At 38.8% G+C, this 21883-nt stretch overlaps 1 protein-coding gene across 3 annotated transcripts in view; it reads right to left on the bottom strand.

Moving 5' to 3' along the window:
* Window positions 1–21136, bottom strand: part of ZDHHC13 (zinc finger DHHC-type palmitoyltransferase 13) — a 50589-nt gene extending 29453 nt beyond the window's left edge. The window contains exons 1-5 of one of the 3 annotated variants that reach the window (XM_042957803.1): window positions 21030–21136; window positions 7150–7295; window positions 3759–3881; window positions 2235–2312; window positions 195–339 (exon numbers count right to left, since the gene is read on the bottom strand). In XM_042957803.1, the coding sequence (XP_042813737.1) occupies window positions 195–339; window positions 2235–2312; window positions 3759–3881; window positions 7150–7295; window positions 21030–21056 (519 nt within the window). In that variant the 5' untranslated portion in view covers window positions 21057–21136. Of the gene's footprint in view, window positions 1–194; window positions 340–2234; window positions 2313–3758; window positions 3882–7149; window positions 7296–16564; window positions 17626–21029 lie in introns of those variants that run through there. The other 2 variants (XM_042957805.1, XM_042957804.1) reach the window with 2 other exon arrangements.
* Window positions 21137–21883: the final 747 nt, after the last annotated feature.

The raw sequence follows: 21883 nt of genomic DNA, 5'->3' as shown, positions 1-21883 counted from the left end.
TAAATGACCTGTCCTTTTTGCTCCAATGAAGCTGGAAAAGCAGCATTCAATACCTAGACTTCCTGGGGCTAATATTTGAATATTTGATACCCATAACATATACTCTAAAACTGAGGGCAGACCTACTACTAATCATCCTCCCAATCTCTTCAGATTCACAGCAGCTGGAGTATAAGATATGTTTCTAAACATACCTGTCCTTTTGAGATGAGATATGCTATAATAGGCATGTGTTGAAATAATACTGCCAGGTGGATGCTGCTGAATCCCTCCCCATCGATGAGAGTGGGGTCAGCTCCATACTGGAGTAATAATATGACCATAGGCAAATGTCCTTGTCTGCAAATAGAGAGTAAAGATTACACCGTTTTCTACAGCATGCAGTAAAAGAAAAAATTTCAGGAAGAAACTGGTATCCCTAAGACATGAGAGATTTGGGGGGCACCTGGGTGGCTCAGTCGGTTAAGTGTCCGACCTCAGTTCAGGTCATGAGCTCGTGGTTCGTGGGTTCGAGCCCCACATCAGGCTCTGTGCTGACAGCTCGGAGCCTGGAGCCTGCTTCAGATTCTGTGTCTCCCTGTCTGTCTGCCCCTCCCCTGCTTATTCATATTCTCTCTCTCGCTCTCTCTCTTTCAAAAATAAATAAATATTAAAAAAAAAACAAAACTTTAAAACATGAGAGATTTTGGTTCGATACAAAGAGTATTTCCTAACAGACTTTCAAAACACTGGAGACTGTCCAAATGTATTTCACTTTGACACTCCAAACTTAGGGCTATCTGGACAATCCTTCTTGAATGCAGGTAATACACTTAATAACCTTCCAATCTATTATCAAACCTTGTGTTGCTATAACGTATAAATAATACATGTATAATAATAATAATTATACATGACTAATGCTAAAAATAAAAACTTAAAAAAAATTTTTTTAACGTTTATTTATTTTTGAGAGAGACAGAGTGCGAGCAGGGGAGGGACAGAGAGAGAGGGAAACACAGAATCCAAAGCAGGCTGCAGGCTCCGAGCTGTCAGCACAGAGCCCAACTCAGGGCTCCAACTCACAAACCATGAGATCAGGACCTGAGCCAAAGTCAGACGCTTAACTGACTGAACCACCCAGGTGCCCCTGAAAATGAAAACTTCAAAACCACGTACACTTCACTGTTGTTGTTTTAAAACCAAGAAATAATCATGAGAGTTGAGGTATAACATTCAGATTGCAGGTATATACTATGATAATATTATTCTTAGGAACTACAGACTTCTACATTTGAATATGGCTCATTTTCCATGTAAAGCATTGCACCCCACTTGCTCAAAAGGGATGAGTTGGTTAACCTTAGATTCTTCAAAATTCTGGGCAGTGGGAAAAAGATTCCACTCCTGTCTTAAATAAACAAGTACTCATTTTAGTTCTAGGTTCACATCAACCCCACGAACCAGAGACTGGAATTAAAGTGACAGATGAAGAGGAGCGTCTGGTTGGCTCGGCTGGTTAAGCACTCGACTCTCGACTTCAGCTCAGGTAATGATCTTGTGTTTTTTGAGTTCGGGCGGCATGGGGCTTGGAACTGTAAGCGCCAATTCCATCTCTCCCTCTGCCCCTCCCCCAACCTCTCTCTCACAAAATAAATAAAACTTTAAAAAGAAATGACAGATGAAGAAACTGTTAAGTATCAAGACAGGCACATATTAATTTCAGCTTCAAATGGCCAATATATTCCAGAGAAAAAAACTAAGTAAGTTTACAGTTCACTGACTTATCACTTTATCCACGTGATCAGCTATAAAAGATACTTATTTTGATTATAAGAAAGTATAATACACATATTTCAGTTTTAGCATCATAGTGGGACCCTAAATTAAACAAAAAAAATATACTGTCCCAAAACGATAATTTTCTTTTTTTAATGAAAGGGAAAAAAGGGAAAGAAAGCCTTTCTTATGGCCCACAACAGCAGTTTCCCGATATGATAGTTACTAGGCACACTGGCTATTTAAATTCAAATTAGTTAAAATTAAATAAAATTAAAAATTCATTTCCTTAGTTGCATTAGCCACATTTCCCATTTCCTATGTGGCTAGTAGCCACAATACTCGATGGCACAAAATAGAACATTTCCATCGTCACAGAAAGTTCTGCCAGAAAGTGCTAGTCTACAAGACTCAGAAAATGAACTTAAGTCACCGTGACTCTGAACAGCAATTTCAGTGTTCCAAGAAATCTTTACCTGATGGCCCAGTGAAGAGGTGTCGAATTTAAATCTCCACCCAACTGATCTACCACAGCACCTTTTGAAATATAAAACCTATTAAAAGCAGACATAAATGAAAATAAGATTTAAAACTTAAAATACATACTGAGAAAGAAAACATCAATTTTTCTTAGTGATAAATATACAACAGAAATTATAATAATAACCCTCCCCCAAAACACTCAGACCTACAGAAGTGTGAGATTCACACAAAGGCATCAAACAGATTCCTGGTGAAATAGTCTTAGCATATCAGTAATTACTCCTGCTGTCATAAGCTTTCCATCATAACTTACATACCAAACGCATGATAACTACTCTCACCATATATTCTAATTACCCAGCACTCTTAAAATGGTTTATATTCAAAACACTTAGGATCACACAGATATTCTACTTAACCCACAAGAAGAAAGGTGGAATAATGTCACTTGTAGAATTACTATGTGGAATTGAATTCTAAAAGTAAGTAGTAAAAACTTAATTCAAAATCCTTTCAGAAAAGTTAAATATTCTGAGTATTTGGCTTCCTATTTTGGGGTCGCAGAGGTGATACACTGTATCAAGTGAACCTATAAGATGAAGAGACTTATCTTCTTCTGTGGTTTACAGGAAGTGGTCTCATTATGCTAAAGTTGTACTTCATATATCATATTATCTAAATAATATACTAGTTTATTTCCACAGAAAAGGTGTTTGCCTGTGACTATAAAGTGTGGTTTTTTAAGTGTATTTTAAACTTTAGTACATTTTTATTTTCTTAAATCCCAAGGATTTTAAATATATATAATACAAAATACATACACATTCACATACACACATTTAATTTACATGCTAAGGTATAAAATAAAGAAACAAACAAAAACCACACAATGGGGAAGTAGTGCTCTATGAAGGGGAAATATTTCATACAATCCAAACATGTCTACCTAAAAATGTATTCCATATTTAATCTAAAAAATGGTGAAATCATTCTCCTACCCATCCATACCTCCTGGGATTTTAACAAAGTAAAATATTCCCATGTTTTTTCTAAACTAGACGAAACTTTCTGTTCTATCCTGAGACCGTTTATGTTACGTTTTTCCTTTTCAAAAAATGTTCAGGGCACCTGGCTGGCTCAGTCAGTAAAGCATGCAACTCTTGATCTTGGGGTTGTGAGTTCAAGCCCCACGTGGGGCCTAGAGGCTACTTAGAAAAGAAAAAAACAAAAACAACAGTATTCCATTTCCTTGCCTGAACTTTATCTTTACAATGGGTCCCATGGCTTTATCTTTAATTTTCCTTTTTGGGCCAGTGAGAGTCCTGAACTAGATGGTCAATAAAGCCCTTTTCAACACGATAATAACCGATGCATGCAGCACAAAATTTCAGGTATTCATTCACAATAAAAGATTATAGATGGTACAGCATTCATACTTGTACTGAAAAAAAAGACAACTGAAAAGAGGTCTGGAATAAAAAATACATACTTAATAACACACACACAGCCCATCTTACTTTACAAGATCCAGCCTGTTGTTAATAGCAGCCCAATGAAGAAGCGACACATTTTCTTTGTCTGGTTGCCTGACATCATATCCTGCTTCTACCAACTCTTTACAACGTTCAAAAATCCCGTACCTGAAATAAGAGGGGGAAAAAAAAAGGCAGAATGATACCATTAAAATAATTTCAAATACCAAAATTTATTCCGTTTACCATGTCTTTATCTAATCTCTCAGCCAACACAGATACAATAATTAACAAGGATAAAAATAAAGAGGATGTATTCTTAAGCCAAACAATAAAAGTAAACTTTATTTACTAACTGATCAGACAGATACACGTGGAGTTGAACTTGATTTTCTTAACTAAACTTCAACATTCACATTTGCCCTCCCCTCAATAAATTTCATTTTATCATTTCCTATATGCCAGGAATGTATGATGCTCGTCCCTAACTACAATCCTATCCCTGAATAAGAGAGACAGACTAACAGCAAACTTGGAATGGGATAAATTCAACAATACGATGTGGGCGTGGTGTAATTATAGCAAAGAAAGGAATGATAAGCCCTTCCTGAAGGAGATAAAGCATGATATATAAGCTGTTTTATAGGCTGAAGGAAGGGCATTTCAGGCAGAGAAAAGAACATGTATAAAAACCAGAGACGTGAAACTGCGTGGATGTTCAGAGAAATATAAGCAATTTAGCACAGCAGAAACATAAAAGCATAAAAAAAGGGAGTGGCAAGAGATCAGGCTAAAAGAGGCAGGCAAAGGCTGCATGGGCCTCTATGCCATGCTATGCAGCTTAAGACTTCATAGTTCGAAGGGAAGCTGCTGAAGATTTTAAAAAGGAAAGCATACCCACTTTGAGTTCTAAGAAAGATCCCATTTGTGGTGGTATGGAGGCTAATCAGAAGAGCGTGACTCTGGTACATAAAAATAGGTGGGAGGTAATGAGAACCTGAACTAAGCGAGGCAGTAAGAATGGAAAAGGAGGAATGGACTTGAGGGATATTTAAGATGGTTATTTAAGTGACTATCAGAATAAAAAATATCTTTTGAATACTACAAAAAGTTTTTAAATCATTCATTAGCTTTATTTCTTTCTAATAGAAACTATTAAGTCCCCAACAGACCATTTAGCACTTTCTTTGAGACTTATTTTTTAATGTGTGGTTTTTTTTTTTAAGTTTATTTGAGAGAAAGAGCACACATGCGTGCGTGCGTGCGAGTTGGGAAGGAGCAGAAAGAGAGGGAGAAGGAGAGAATCCCAAGCAGCCTCTATACTGTCAGCACAGAGCCCGACGTGGGGCTCGAACCTACGAACTGTGTGAGATCACGACTTGAGCCGAAATCAAGTCGGATGCGTAACTGACTGAGCCACCCAGGCGCCCCGATACTTATTTCTATTTAGAGGGAGCCAAATGTTTCAATAGGCCCTCAAGGGTGAAAATCACAATGTTAAATTAAATAACATATACCTCACCAAAATGTGCGTGCTGATCAGGCTGTCTTTACGGTACTTTTTAAAAGGTAGAGATGCTTGTTGACAGTGCTAAGTGAAAACAGTAATAAGAGAGTGAACTGTGAATAAAGATACGTATATTTATATTCTCCATGTTTTAAAGGTCAACTTTAACATTTTACTGAAAAAGAAATACTCCCTTTATGTGAGAAATACAGTAAGAGTACACATTAATTAGGATTTTGGTGATTTAGAGAACATACACATCCTAGCTCTCTTTGCCTTTTCCAAACACCACCTAATGATATTCCCACAACCACTTAAGGAGGTCTAAGACCTAAAGTAAATTTTAGGAAAGATATAAAACATGAGTTTTTACTGGAATTCTCTGTGAACATAGCCTAATTTCTTTTATTTATCATAACAGAGCTCTACTGGCAGCAGAGAAACATTTAAATGCTTCTATGCTAATTAAAGCAAATAATTACCTTAAGAACACTCTTACCTTCACATAAATATAATAATACAAGTAATATCAAAAAAGACTCACCTAAAGTAGCAGTTCCAAGGGCTTTTCAAGTTCATATGAATTAGTAATTAGAATACTCAAATAATTATTGATTTCTTTTTTTAACATTTATTTATTTTTGAGAGACAGAGCACAAGCAGGGGAGGGGCAGAGAGAGGGAGAAGACGCAGAATCCGAAGCAGGTTCCAGGCTCTGAGCTGTCAGCGCAGAACCCGACGTGGGGCTCAAACTTACGAACTGCAAGATCATGACCTGAGCTGAAGTCAGACGCTTAACCAGCTGAGCTACCCAGGCACCACAAGTTGATTATTTTTTAACATAAATAATAGATTAGTTTTTGTTAAGGCCTAACAGACTAATCAGTCACCAAACATCTTTGCTTTTGAGAGAAATTATATCAAGTTAGTGTGGTAACATTAGTTCCTTACATGCTGATTAGAAGCTCTGATGAGCAGATTTACATTTGATCACTAAGAAAATGATTCCTAATTAATGTAATCTAAAAGACAAACTATTTCGAAACATGTTCAATGGCAAGAGGTGGGGTGGATGTTAATAACCAGTGAGATCCATGAGGGGGAAAATGTTAGAAATGATTTAATACAAATACCCACATATGGAGATCTCCAGGGGAAACTTTCAAAACACACTTTCATTTACAGTGCAAGCAAATAACCCACTATATGTTTCAAGTGGCCAGAAAACCTATTTCTATTTTACTGACATTTTTCCAGGGCACCCAGTACAATGGGTACATAGAAAGTATTTGAGGGCCGCCTGGGCGGTTCAGTTGATTAAGCATCCAACTCTCGATTTCGGCTCAGGTCATGATCTCCAGCTTCGTGAGATCAAGTCCCACATCAGGGTCTGTGCTGACAGTGTGGAGACTGCTTGGGACTCTCTTTCCCCCGCTCCTCCTGCTGCACTCGCTCGCTCTCTCAACATAAATAAACATTTAAAAAAAAAAGAAAGAAAGTACTTGATAAATAATCGTTTAAAATATCCATTAAGTGTCCGAGCTGATATTTTTCTATCCCGTTGACTTATTTAGGTTGTAGCATATTTTTAAAAACTCTAATTTGTTTCAAACTCAGTCTAGTTTTACTGTCATTTATAATCATTAATTCACTCAACGAACATTTATTTGGCAGCAAACACAAGAAGTATGCAAAAGCACTAGGGTGACAAGGATGAAAATGACGTGCTTTCGCTCCTAAGCTGCTCATGATCTAATGGCAGAGACTGGTAGTAAACTGCTAAGGTGCACTGTATAAAGTGCTCTGATGCCCATAGGACAAATACTAGCCGCTAGAGTATGAGGTAAGGAAGGTGCCACAAACTGCACAAACATTATTACGATTCCACAGAACGCAGAAATGATCAGATGAAGTACTGGGGAGACTTACTGAGTAGCTTTTACAATGTCACAGTTACTAGAGTCCTCTATAAGAGGAAGAGCTTCTCTCGCCTTGGCAAGTTCTTTGCTTTCATATGCACAGACTCCATGTCGACCAAATCCTGGAGGGTGGGGGCCGTGGCTGTGATTCCTGCACTGAAGCATAAGAGAAATGTGACAAAGCATAGGAGGAGAATTAATGTCACATTCAATTACATAACGAACCAGCTGCTACTATCAACAGTGTATCTATATTATCAAATTAGAATTACTTTGAGTCTTCCAGGTATATCCTAGGAAAGATTTTCATCTTAATCCTATTCACTGAGTGAGATGATCATCAGAAAATTCCCCATTATAGATTTTGTCATTAAACAAAAGTCATCTACAAAGGCACCAATGGACCTTCTGACCTATAGTAGCTGGAGGGTTACAGCTACCGACATAGTAGGAAGGTCACCAGCTCTCTGCTTTGGGGAGTTGTAGCAAACACCCTAAGGATACACCCGAACCTCCCAATAAAACAAGTTCTTGAATAGGTATAACTGGAGTCTCAGGAGAGGAGGAGAAAATATTTTTAAATATTTGACTAAATTAATACCCCAAAGCCTTCCAAATTTGGTGAAATTATAAACTCACAACTCTAAAAGCTCAACAAACCCAAGAAGAATAAACCTCAAAACTGTACACAAAGCGGGGCTCCTGGGTGGCTCAGTCGGTTAAGTGGCCGACTTCGGCTCAGGTCAAGATCTCATGGTCCGTGAGTTCGAGCCCCGCGTCGGGCTCTGTGCTGTCAGTGCAGAGCCTGGAGCCTGCATGGGATTCTGTGTCTCCCTCTCTCTCTGCCCCTCCCCCACTCACGCTCAGTCTCTCAAAAAATGAATAACCGTTTAAAACAAAATTAAAAAAAAACTGTACACAAAGGTATATCATAATCAAATCACCAAAAACCAATGTTAAAGAGATAATCTCAAGGGCAGCCTAAGGATAAAAGATACATTGTGTTAACAAAATCAAAGATACAAATAAATTCAGACCTCTTATCAGTAAGTGCAAGCCAGAACGCAAACACAACAGTTTTCAAGAGCTGAATGAAAGAATTACAAACCTGAAGCAACAGCAAAAATATTCTTCAAAAATGGGGGTGAAATACATACTTTTTCAGACAAACAAAAGATGAGAAAATTGCCAGCAAACTTATATTCCAAGAAATGATAAAGGAAGTTCTTCAGGCTTAAATGAAAATAATACCAGATGGCAATCTGAATCAATACAAAAGAACAGAATGCCAGACCACATGGGTAAATATGTATAATTAGGTGGGTAAACGTAACAGATTTTTTCTCATTTTTTAATTTCTTGGTGATAGTAGAGAAACGGAAGTATCCTTATAAGTATACTTCTAAAAGATGTTATAATAGTTATAAGAGATACTATAGTAGTATTTGCAGGTAGGTAGTGATAACTTAAAGCATATAATGCTAACCCAAGAGCAACCTTTAAATGAAGAGGTCTAAGTAATAAGCCAAGAGCAGAGACAAAATGAAATATATAAAAGACACCAAATTAATATTTTTAAAAAGGCAAGAAAAGTAGAAAAAAATGAATACGGAACCAGAGAGGAAAAACATACAAGATGATATTTTCATACCTAACCACCATATTGATCATCATGTTAAGTGCAAATGGTCATAAATAAATAAATGACACAGATTGTTAGATTGGATTTTAAGACAAACAAAAATACTACAACTATAAGCTGTCTACAAGAAATCTACTTTAAATATAAAAATATACACAGGTTAAAAGTAAAACAACAGAAAAAGACATGCTATGCAGAAACATTAAGCGTAAGGAAGGTAGCTGCTACATTTATATAAGACGAAGTAGACATTAGCACAAGAAATATTACCAGAGATAAGGAGGACATTTCATAGTATTAAAGAAAGAAGTCAATTCATCAAGAAGACATAACAATCCTAAATGTGTGCGCACCTACAAAAAACTTTAAAGTTCATGAAGCAAAAACTGATGGAACTGGAAAAAAATAGAAATTTTCACAATTGCATTTGGATATTTCAACACTTCTTTCGATAACTATGAAGGAGTAAACAGAAAATCCTGTTGGATAGAGAAGAGAATAGAGAAGACTTAACACTATCCCCCGACTTGATCCAATACATCTTCATAAAGCTCAACCCAACAACAGTAGAACAGATTTTTTTTTCAAGTGCACACAGAATACCAAGACAGACAATATAAAACATGTCTCAACAAAGTCAAAAGGACTGAACGCATACAGAGTATGTTCTCTCACTACAACAGAATTAAAGTAGAAATCAATAACCAAAGGGTATGTGGAAAATTCTCAAATATTTGGAAACTGAACAACATATTTCTAAATAACCTATAGGTCACAGAAGAAAACAAAGAATAAGTGGAAACTATTTTGAACTGAATGGAAAAGAAAACATAGCAAAATACGTAGCATGCAGCCTAAGCAGTGTTCAGAGCGAATTTTTAGCTTTAAAGGCCAAACAGGCAAAAAGAGTCTAAAATAAATCATCTAAGTTTTCACTTTAAGAATCTAGAGACAGAAAATTAAACTCAAAGTAGACAGAATGAAGAAAACAGTAGAGGCAGAAGAAACCCATACAATATGGAAAACAATGCAGAAAATCACTGAAAAAAACTCATTCTTTGGAAGGAATAAATTAATAAAAATTAATAAACCTCTAGCCAAATGGATCAAGAAAAAAGATGTCAATGACAAACAGGCTTAAAAAGGAGACATCAATACAAGATTCTATGAACGTTAAAAAGGTAATAAGGCAGGGCTCAGTTGGTTAAGCGCTCAACTTCGGCTCAGGTCACGATCTCAGTTTGTGAGTTCGAGCCCCGTGTCCAGCTCTGTGCTGACAACGTGGAGCTTGGAGCCTGCTTCGAATTCTGTGCCTCTCTCTGCCCCTTCCCCCATTCACATTCTGTCTCTCTCTCTCTCTCTCTCTCTCAAAAATAAGTACACACTAAAAAAAATTAAAAAGGGAGTAAGGCAATACTGAGAACATCTTTATGTCAATAAATTCAACAACTTAGATGGAATGCAAATACCTCAAAAGACACAAGTTATCAAAATGGGCTTAAAAAGAAATGAGTAGCACTCTAGCTATTAAAGAAATTGAATTCATAATTTTAAAACTTCCCATTAGGGGTGCCTGGGTAGCTCAGTTGGTTGAGCATCCAACTCTCGATTTCGACTCAGGTCATGACCTGGAGTCACGGGATCGAGTCCCCTATCGGACTCGACCCTCAGCATAGACCCTGCTTAAGATTCTCTCTCTCCCTCTCTCTCTCTCTCCTTCTGCCCCTCTTCCTCACTTGTGTGCACAGACACACATGCTCTCTCTCGCTCCCTAAAAAATCAATCAATCAATCAATCTTCCCATTTAAAAAAAAAAAAATTACCAACCCCAGGTCTATATAACTTTTACCTGATGAACTCTATCAAAATACTTAAGGAAGAAATGATACCAACTCCTTCAGAAATGATAGGGAATGCTTCCCAGCTCATTTTAGGAAGCAACATTACCCTGATACTAAAATCAAGAGATGTTACAAGTAAAAAACAAAATAAAATAAAAAACAAAGCAAAAAATAACTACAGATTCAATATCCTTTAAAAGCACAGATACAAAGATCTTTAAACAAGACATTAAGCAAAGCGTACCCAGTAATATGTAAAAAGAATAATATAGATTATAGCCAAGCTTAAACATTTTAAAACAAATCAATGTGACTCACCATATTAACAGAATAAAGGAAAAAAATACATTCATTTCAGTAGAAAAAAAGCAGTTGACAAAATTCAACACCCATGCATGATAAAAACTCTTGAATAAAAATTCCTGGCACAGCAGGGGAAGAACGGAACTTCCTTAACCCGATAAAGAGGTACAGGATGAGAAATCAACAGCTAACACACACTTTGGCAAAAGACTGCATACTTTAACTCTGAAGACTGAAAGAGCAAGGATGTGTGCTATCACCACTTCTTCTTCTTTTTTTTTTTTTAACTAGGCTCTACGCCCAACATGGGGCTTGAACTCACAACCCCAAGATCAAGAGTCGCTTGCTCCACCAACGGAGGCAGCCAGGCACCCCAATTTTAATCAACATTGTACTCAAGTCCTAGACAGAATAATAGAGTAAGGAAAAGAAATAAAATGCATACAGATTAGAAAAGAAACAAGTCTATCTTTATCTGCAGACAACAGGATCATATACATAGGAGATCTAAGCAATCTTTATAAAATTTAAATAGCATCAAAAATATAAAATACTTAAGATCATTTTCTATCATATCCAGCATTTTTAATTACATTCAAGGGGGAGGTTCACATCAAGTATCTAGCAAACCATTCCTAGAAATTGAAACTGGCTAATTATTTCATCATTCCTTCTTGTGCTTTACCATAAGGTTATCCAGCCTTCACCCACCTTATTCACCAGACCTATCTCTCTGAACTTTTCACTGCTTACAAACAGCCCCCCACCAAAAACAAACAAACAAACAAAAAAAAAAAACCCACTATTCTCAAGGGATAAATACACATTAGGAATAGAAAAACTGAAGATATTTAAAATAATATGCCTAAGTCAATTCTCCAACAGTTCCAAAAAAGGTTTAAGAAATGATAGTTTTACTGAAATAAGTCTATAACCCCTCAATGGGTTTACTAAAAGAGGAAACAGCCTTGTCTTTTTTTAAGCTAACTTACAATAAAATTGACTTTTTGGTATGTAGTTCTATGAATTTTAACACATTATGTATATAGAGTTGTGTAACCCACCACCAAAATCAAGATACAACACAGTTCCAACACTTCAAAAAACCCCACTGGGATATTCCTTTGTTGTCATACCCTCCCCCAATCTCAACTCCTGGCAATTACTGATATGTTCTTCATCACTAGTTTCATATTTCCCAGAATGTCGTATGGAATTATATAGTACATAATCTTCTGAGACTGGCTTCTTTCAGTTAACATAATAGTTTTAAGACTCATCCAAGTGGTTTTATGTTATTAACAGTTCTTTCCTTGCTGTATAGTATTCCATTATATGAATATAACAGTTTATCCTTTCAGACAACCCATGTGAGCTGTTTCCAGCTTTTGGCAATTATAAATAGAGCAGCTATAACCATTCATGCAACAAAGCTTTTGCACGAACATATGTTTTTGCTTCTAAGAGTGAGACTGCTTGGCCATCTGGTAAGTATACCTTAAATTTATAAGAAGTCATCAAATTATTTTCCAGAGTGGCTATACCACTTTGTATTGCCACTAACAATGTATGAGAGTGCCCACTGCTTTACATGCCCACGGGCGCCCAGTATGGTCAGTGTAATAGATCTGTAGCAATACATAAGTCATGGTCTTAATTTGCATATCCCTTAATGGCTGAAGTTGAGTATCTTTTCATGTGGTTATTGTCATCTGTTTACTTTCTTTGGTGAATTGTCTTTTACCCATTTATTAACTGGGCTGTTTGTCTTCTTACTGTTAAGTTTTGAGAGTTCTTCACGTTATATATTCTAGATACAAGTTCTTTGCTAGATACGAGATTTGCAAATATTTTCTCCCAGTCTGTAGTTTATTTTCCCACTTCTTAAAAATCTTTTATAGGGGCGCCTGGGTGGCTCGGTCGGTTAGGCGTCTGACTTCGGCTCAGGTCATGATCTCACGGTCCGTGAGTTCGAGCCCCGCGCGTCGGGCTCTGTGCTGACAGCTCAGAGCCTGGAGCCTGTTTCAGATTCTGTGTCTCCCTCTCTCTCTGCCCCTCCCCTGTTCATGCTGTCTCTCTCTGTCTCAAAAATAAATAAACGTTAAAAAAAATTTTTTTTTAAATATTAAAAAAAAAATCTTTTATATAGCAAAAACTTTTAATTTTGATGAAGTCCCATTTATCAATTTTTTTCTTTTATGTACCATGCTTTTGGTGTCCCTTCTAAGAAGAGCTATCTTGGGACCACAACTCCTCTGTTCAAAGAGGAAGTTTTCCTCCCACAGAGTTTCAGGTGCTTGTGCTGCCAGGAGACCTTCTTCTTGCTCCTTGAACCTGAACTAGAAAGAAGGCTTCTCACAGAGCATTCTGTCTGCACTGATGCTCATCTCCATGGTTCAAGTTCAAGCATGGGGGGGGAACAGGGGAGGGAACCCCCAATGGAAAAAAAATGTAAATTCGCTCCTGGTTCAGTCATTTTTTTTTTGAATTCTGACCTTTCCCTGCAATCTACCTGTTACAATTTACTTTTCAGAATCCTTAGACGGCTGCTACTTACATTGTGCCCAGTGCGTTCAGTGGGATTGGCAGGGCGGAGCGCACGTATTCCACCTTACCCAGAACCACAGCCACAAATGCTCTTTCAATAGGTAAGTTCTGCTGTAGCTGGTGGATTCAGCCTCACTACCCGACACTCCACACACAAGCATACTCACACACAGCTAAAAATAAACATATAGGTAGTGAGATCAAAATATAAAAAAGAATATTACTTTAGGATTCTTTTCATCGTATCACAGCAATTGTAATGATATCCAATTGGAAGACAAGCTGTTGAGGAAAGAGTTGAACTATGCTCAGAATTATTAGTGTGTCAGTAAATAGCAGATGTAGTTAAAATTGACAGAGTAGTCAGTCTACTTTTTACATCAACATTAATTTTTTAAATTACAAAATGATTCATATTCGTCTAAAAAATCTAGCAACATAAAAGTGAACAAAGGGTAAACAATCTGGACTATTTTCCCTCTAATCTGCAGCCCCCCAAAAAATATTATTAGCAGTTTGGTGTATCCTTCCTCATTATGTATATAGCTGACCCTTGAATAATTCGGGTTTGAACTACACAGGCCCAATTACACACAGATTTTTTTTTTTTTTATAAACACAGTATACTACTGAAATGTATTCTCTCTTCCTTATGACTTTCTTATTAACATTTTTTCTCTATCTTACTTTATTGTAAGAATACAGCATATAATACATATAACATACAAAATATGTGTTCATCAACTATTCATCTTATCAGTAAGGCTTCAAAAGCAAGCTATTAGTACTTGAGTTTTTAGGGAGTCAAAAGTTACACGTGGATTTTTTTTTTACTGTGTGGGGGTTGGCGCCCCTAAACTCAGTGCTATTCACAGATGCAGACTAATTTCAGCCTTCACTTCTATAAAGAACCCTATAAAGAACACCCTATACATTTTACAGCATTGATTTCCCAAAGTAGGACTGCTGGGCCAGAAAATATATGCTGAAACATAAATAGATACTGAGCAACTACTCTCCCCATTTCACACTCTGGAGCAAGTATGTGAGTATTCTTTTTTCCCTACAAACCTCCCCATAACTGAACATTATCAATCATTTTACTATCTTTCCAGTCCAATAGCTAAAAACAGCATCTTGTTTTTCATTTGTATGCCCCTAGTTGCTAATGAATCAGTGTTATGTTTATTGGCTTTCATATTTTTTCTTTCGTGGACTCCCTTTTCATAGTCTACTGTTTTTCTAGTGGATTGTGTATCTTTCCCCATTTGTATGTTAGGAAGATTAACCTTTTGTTTAGACACAGATTTTTCAACGCAGAAATTTACTCATTCCACAGATACAAATTTTTTTGCTTCTCTTAATGCCTTATCATCAGCTTCATTTTTCGTGTAGAAAGTTGAGGAGGATTACACATTTCAATGTAAAGATTATCCACAATTAAAAGCATTTATTTTTTTCAACAATTAATTACTGTGTATTTATGGCATACAAAGCATTATGCTAGGGGCACAGAAGACATGGGTATCTATCCTCCAGGAGTTTAGTCTAATAGAGTCTAATAGAGACAAACAGAGTAAAGTGATAATGCAAGGCAACATGTGATTAAGTGGCAAAAATGGGTGGTAAAGCCTAAAGAACAGGAGCTACCTTCTGTTCACATCATCATTTTTTGCCAAAATCGAGGTCAGAGTAAACCTAAAAAATGATCATATAAATTCAAAGCCTGTTTTCAAAGTCAGTGATCTCCAAAGTCAGGCAAGGCCAATCAAGGCCACATACGCAGTGACCCACTGGGTAATGGGAGAACATGTTAAAGCTTCTATTATAATGATTTTTATCTTTTTTTTTTTTTAAAGGGAAAACCACAAAAATTTACAAACCCGGTTCTTTAAGCTTTACTAATTTTAGCACTGCCAGCCTCTTTTGATTCAAATGTCAAGCCAGTCACTCTTTTACAGCCTGGGGCTGGGGGCGGGGGGGGGGGGGGGGGGGGGGGGGGGGGGGGGGGAGCGGTGGGCAGAGTAGAAGTTCCACCACCCAGAGGGGCTGACAGTGGGACCTTCAGCATACTGCAGCATCTATCAGGTTAAGTTCATTTTCAAGTTACATTATCTCATTTTAACTTACTCCTCTGGAAATAAGCAAGTGGCTTAAATTGATTCCTACAAAGAAGCCATGAAGTAGGCTAATAATAAGCATAAGTACAAGCAAACAAGAAAATAGCAGAGCTGATACTTTTATCATAGTACCTTCAGTATAACCTAAAGTAAAAGCAAAGACAATCTAATCTGATCTAACAAAAAGCCAGTCTCCCTACAAAAAAAAAAAAAAAAAAATCAAAATTAATCGAAAGGACTACTTTGAAACACGTTTATATTTATTATTTTTAGTTCAAAACCTTACCATAGGTATATAACAGAGCTGTCTGTCAGTCAACGAATATAATTTAGAAACATACTGTCAGATCTTACAATAGCATGCCCTGTGACGATACGAATTCAGCAATGGGTTCCTGTCCCCAGCCCCCATGTACATCAAACAGAGAGAAGCTGAACTTTTTAAGTCCCAGCTGACCGACCACATAACACAGAACTGTGCCATCAATCTGTAAGTTAGAGTGACCAATTCCCAACAAGTGACTAACAAACTGCAGTCAGTACCTGGATAATTTGGACCATGCAGTGTGCAGTGCAGGCTTCATTTATCATTCCATTAATTTCACAGCACATGATGTTTTACAAAAATGAAAATGTGGGATTCCGCTTTTCACATTATGGTAGGGTTTTACTCTGGGGGTACAAGCTCAAAACTGTTTTACTGATAGGAATGCATGATCAAAGCAGCTTAAAGATCTCCTTTGCTTTGGATATCACACACCCCCAAAATTTTACAAGAGCTACCGTTGAGAAAGGGAATGATCTGCTTTGGGGGAGGTCAACTTTGGGGGCAGTCACATAAAACTGTTTACGGAAAGCAACCATACATTCCTATCACCAAGACTAAAGCAAGATAATAAATCCTTCTTAGAAATTACCCTCTAGTTATAAAAAAAAAAAAAATGTGTAAGTATTCTCTGATTTCATTTTTACCTTGTTGAAATGTAAACCCCTTGAGAACAAGGCCAAAGTCTCAGATTTCATGTTGGTGAATGTTGGCGAATGCTGGTTATTTTTGGCTTCAGTGTTTACATTTGTAAAAGGCAAAGAACTGGTCAGCGTAGCTATAAAGTTTCTTCCACGTCCATGCTGTATGGATCTAAGAGGAGCTGTTACAACAGTCATTACTGAAATGTGCACTGACAAAGACTTTTCACATAAACAAACACCCTTTACAGCAGTGAAAGCTCCACTGCTATCTGGCGACCTACAATGTTAAGGGAACAGAAGAGACTAGGCAAATTCTCATGATAACAGCAAACTCATAAGAGTTCTCATTAACCATTCATTCAGAGAAATGTAAAGAACACCTGCTAGGTACCAATCACAATACAGATGGTCCCCAACCTACAACTGTTCAACTTAGGATTTTTCAGCTTCATGATGATGTGAAAATAATATGCATTCAGCAGGAACTGTACTTTGAATTTTGATCTTTCCCAGGGCTAGTGATACATGGCAGGATGCTTGTGATGCTGGGCATGGCGCCCACTCAGCCATGCGATCACAAGTGTGAATAACCGATATGCTTTCAACCATAGTGTACCCAATATAACCATTCTGTTTTTAACTTTCAATACTGTATTCAATAAATTACATGACATATTCAACACTTTATTATAAAACAGGCTTTGTGTTAGATGATTTTGCCCGACTGCAGGCTAATGGAAGTGTTCTGAACACATTTAGGCGGGTCAAGCGAAGTTACGATGTTCAGTAGGTTAGATGTAATAAATGCACTTTCAACTTATGATGGGTTTATTGGATGTAACCCCTTTGTAACTGGAGGAAGATCTGTATTAGGTAATTAGGGAATAAGACAATTCCAGCTGCAATCCATTCATTTACTCATCAGATGTTTACTGAACGCCCTATATGTGCCAGGCATTGTTCTAGACACACGGATATGGCAGTGAACACAACAGGCAAGATTCAAAAAAAGTAAAAAGGATGGAGCACCTGGGTGGCTCAGTCAGTTAAGCATCCCACTCTTGATTTTGGCTCAGGTCATGATCACATGGTTTCACGCGTTCAAGCCCCACAAAGGGCTCTATACTGGCAGCAAAGAGCCTACCTGGGATTTTCTTTCTCTCTCTCTCTCTCTCTCCCCCCCTCCCCCCCTTCTCCCACTTGGGCTATCTCTGTTTCTCTAAAATTAAATAAATACACTTAATTTTTTTTAAAAAGTACAAAGGATACCAAGAAACAGGTAGCTGGCTGAATAATCTCCCTCACAGGGAAGAACAAGACATTATGAAAATTATGTAACAGAGATATGGCTACATCTGTGGTGATTTTTTACAACAAAGTCCCTAAATTCTTTGATACCTCTCCATCAAGAGGAGAGGGTCTGTGTCCCTTCCTCTCAAATCTCAGCTCTGTGACTGCCTCACTAATAAAATACCACAAAAGTGATGCTTCACCAGTTTGCAGGCCCAGGTCTTAGAAACTGTCAGCTTCCTCTCTCTGTCTCTTGAGATGCTCACTCTTAGAACCCAGCCACCATGCTGTGCAGAAGCCCAGGCCACATGTACGTGTTCCTGCTGAAAGTCAACATAAACTGCCAGATACGTGAGTAAAGACACCACCGGATGATACTAACCCCAGCTACTAAGTATCCCAGATTATGAGTCTTTCTAGCAAAAGCTCCAGACACAGTAGAGCAGAAACAAACCATCTCTGCTATGCCCTGTCCAAATTCCTGACACACAGTCCATGAGCATGACAAGGGTTGTTTTACACCACTATGTTTTAGGGTGGTTTGTTACATAGCAATAGAAAACTAGAACAATTTTAAGATATAACAATATAAGATATAAGATATCATATATTTTTCACATGGAGATATCATGAATATTATTTTTTTTCTAAATAGTAAATAAGTACTATTAAAGTTACACTGGGCGTTAATTGAAAAGAAACCCAAGATCTAAAAAATCATATTCAAACTCTGATGAGGATCACTATTCCTGCCAGATTACCAGATAAAACAAAGAGAAACCTAATAGATAACCATTAAAACTTCTCATGACATTAACAGAAGTACAGAGTTGCTTCTAAGTTCATTCATTGGACATTTGTTTACAGAGTACCCATCAATACTAGGCACTGTTCTAGATGCTAGGCACACAGCAGCGAACATAACAGATAAAAATCACTGCCCTCATAGAACTTACATTCAATGGAAGGAAAGAGACAACAAACAAGACAAAGTATGCATCGGGCTCCGCTGTGCTCTCTCTCTCAAAATAAATAAATAAACTTTCAAAAAATGCAACACTCTTTATTAAAAAAAAAAAAAAAAAGACAAAAACCTTAAAGCGGTGGGGGAATAAGCCATGTGGGTATAGGAGGAAAGAGTACGCCAGCCAGAGTGAAGACAAAGTACAAAGGTCTTGAGGCCAGTGTGGCTAGAGTTGATTAAGCAAGCAAGAAAGTAGTAAAAAACAAAAAGAGGTCAGAGAGGAAACTGGGGGCCAAATGGCATAAGCAAATTCTGGCAAAAACAAAAACAAAAACAAAAAACCCAACAACACTGAAATTGGAATCAGTAGAACCAAATCCAACAAGAACAGGAATGTTTCTGCCTGTTTTGTTCACTGATTTATCTCCAGCACCTACACCAGTGCCTGGCACGTAGTGGAAAGAATGAAGTCTTCACTCTGTCACTTGGCAGCTATTTGACTTTTAACAAATGCCTCTGATATTTTGAGCATCAGTTCTAATCTTTAAAACTAGAATAACAATCCCTCCCCACCTCATAGGGTCAGAGTGATCAAGCATGGGGAAATATTTTGCAAACTGTAGAGCACCATATACAGGTGAAATCTTTATTACTGAAAAACAATTATTATTATTATTATTATTATGGTATTATTAACAACAACAATTATTATTAACAATGACCACTCTACCATGCCCCATTAATTTCAACCTCTGAATCATTCTCTTCCTCCACCTGTCATGAAACTGGGGCAGGGCTATCTTTCCCTTCAGCACGAGGGAGTGGACTTTAAGCACTTGAAGGCTTTTGTCAATGAGTGGCAGTAATTAAGATAAGACAGGTAATTCTCTCAACTTTTCCTGGAGATTCTCTGAGAAATAAAATAAGACATAGCTTCCAGGTGAAACTATACCCCCTCTTGCCCCCTTTTGTAAAATCCAGCAGGCTTGCGAGCCTTTTTTTTCCCACTGTCAAAATGCAAGAAGGCCTAATACGATAAGAACAACTTAACAAATTCTCTTGTTTTATCCTTTCTCTTAAACATGTTTTATTCTTTCTCTTAAACCCACATCAGACTGCTTAAAGAAGGACAGGAATGAGGAAGCATGAGAAACACTGTAAGGATTGTAAACACTTCTTTTTTTAGAGGCCAACTAATCCAGTCATCTCAAACTGCTTGGGTCCCATTAAGGGCCGAAAATCTGCTATGTAGCTCACTCCAACTGGAGACAGCTTCAGTTTTCTCCTCAGTAAAAAAGGAGACAATATCATGTTCTTCACGATGCTTCAATTCCAGAATAAAATAATGCATATAAAAGCTTCTGGTATATGCTAAGCACTCACTAAATGTTGGCAGAATCTGGATATTCTTCATTTATCCAACATTAAGTGAACAGCTACAACATGTCAGTCGGCACTTTAGGCACTGGGAAAGGGCCATAAGCAAAAAGGACAAAAATCTTGTTCTCTCGGAACGCCCTCCTGTTATCTCCTGTAACGTCCCCCCACTGGCCCGTTCTGTTCTCTGGAATTACATCTGGCTTCTGGTAGGTTCTCCTCCACAGAATAGCATCCTCTTTTTTGGGGGGGGGGGGACGCGGGGAGCCTGCAAATCGCTGTCAGGTACCTACCGCTCTTTCCACCCACCTTTCCCCCAGCAGAAGCCAACAGCCTCAGTTCTTTGAAAGAGTCAGCAAGGATGTGGGAACAAAAGCTAGAACAGGGCTGGGTGGGGCGAAGGCAGGTGCCCAGGCAACTCCACGGAAAAAAGAGATCAAGAGAACCGCACGGATTCCAGGCCAAGGTCAAGACAGGCTGGTCCAACTCAGGTGTGTCACCTGACACCTCTCCCAGGAACGGCCACACTCCACTCCCAGGCCCCTGAGGTCCCTGCCGGGCACACGGGTACCGGTCCCGGGGGGCATCCTGGCCCACCGTGCAGGCTGGAGGGCCGGGAGGGCACTCACCCTTGTGTCCTCGCCTTTTCTTTCCGGTCGCCTCCGAGAGAATTCCCGGCATCATTCTCGGCGTCTCCATGCTTCCTCCTCCCCGGCCCAGGCCCCTCCGCCCCCGGAGGCCCCTGTTAGGAGCCGCCTCACACCTACGCCCTTCCCTCTCCCCATGGCCGACGCCGCTCTCCCGGCCCCAAGACCGCCAGCGTCCGGTCGCACTCACCTGCGAGCCCAGCCCCGGGCCCTCCATCTCGCCCCTGGCGGCCGCGACCAGGCGAAGTGGTGGTAGCAGCTCGCGGGCCACCCCCTCGAGCCACCTTCACTCCCACTTCCTGCTTGCGGCCCCGCCTCCGCGGCGGCCCCCTTCGTGCTTTGTGCTGCCAATCTCCCTCGGAAGAGCCAATCCCTGCCCTTTCTTAAGTGGGGGGCGGGACTTTTCCTCTGCCGGGGAAGCTAGTGGGGAACCGCGATTCGGAGGCCCCTCCCCTAACCCGCCCCCTCCTTGTGCTTCCAGCCCCAGGCCAACATTGTGCAGTGCACGCCCAGGTAGGCGTCCACCTGTCCATCGCGCCTCATCCTGCCCCCCCCAACACACGTCCAGGATCAGGCTGTTATTCCAAAGTCAACCCACCACCTATTGAGAGCAAATGCAGACTTGGCTACTTAATAGCTAGATAAACTTGTGAAAATGTCTTATTTTACCTCATTTCCTCATCTGTGAAATGGGGAAAAATAAGGGTAACTACTTGACAGCTTGTCAGAGGATTAAATGAGAGAAAACTGCAAAGCCCCTTAGCCAATGTCTGACATATAATAAAGAACCAGTAAGTGTTAACTATTAAAACATTTGCCACTCTCCACTTTTTGATCTTGAGTAAGTCACTTCCACCATCTGGGCCTCTGTTTTTTGTTTTGTTTTGTTTTGTTTTGTTTTGTTTTGTTTTGTTTTATACAAAACAGAAAATATGTGAGTTTCACTGCCCAGACTAGGGGAAGATTGGGCAAGAGCCCTCCACCCCGCACCCCGCGTTCTCCATGCCCTTTTGTGGACTGCATTGAAGAAGCTGGCATCTAAAC

The sequence above is a fragment of the Panthera tigris genome, chromosome D1 (genome assembly GCF_018350195.1).
Source record: "Panthera tigris isolate Pti1 chromosome D1, P.tigris_Pti1_mat1.1, whole genome shotgun sequence".
Lineage (NCBI taxonomy): Eukaryota > Metazoa > Chordata > Mammalia > Carnivora > Felidae > Panthera > Panthera tigris.
The sequence above is the reverse complement of the archived record's forward strand: the minus strand, read 5'-3'. Positions and strand labels throughout refer to the sequence as shown.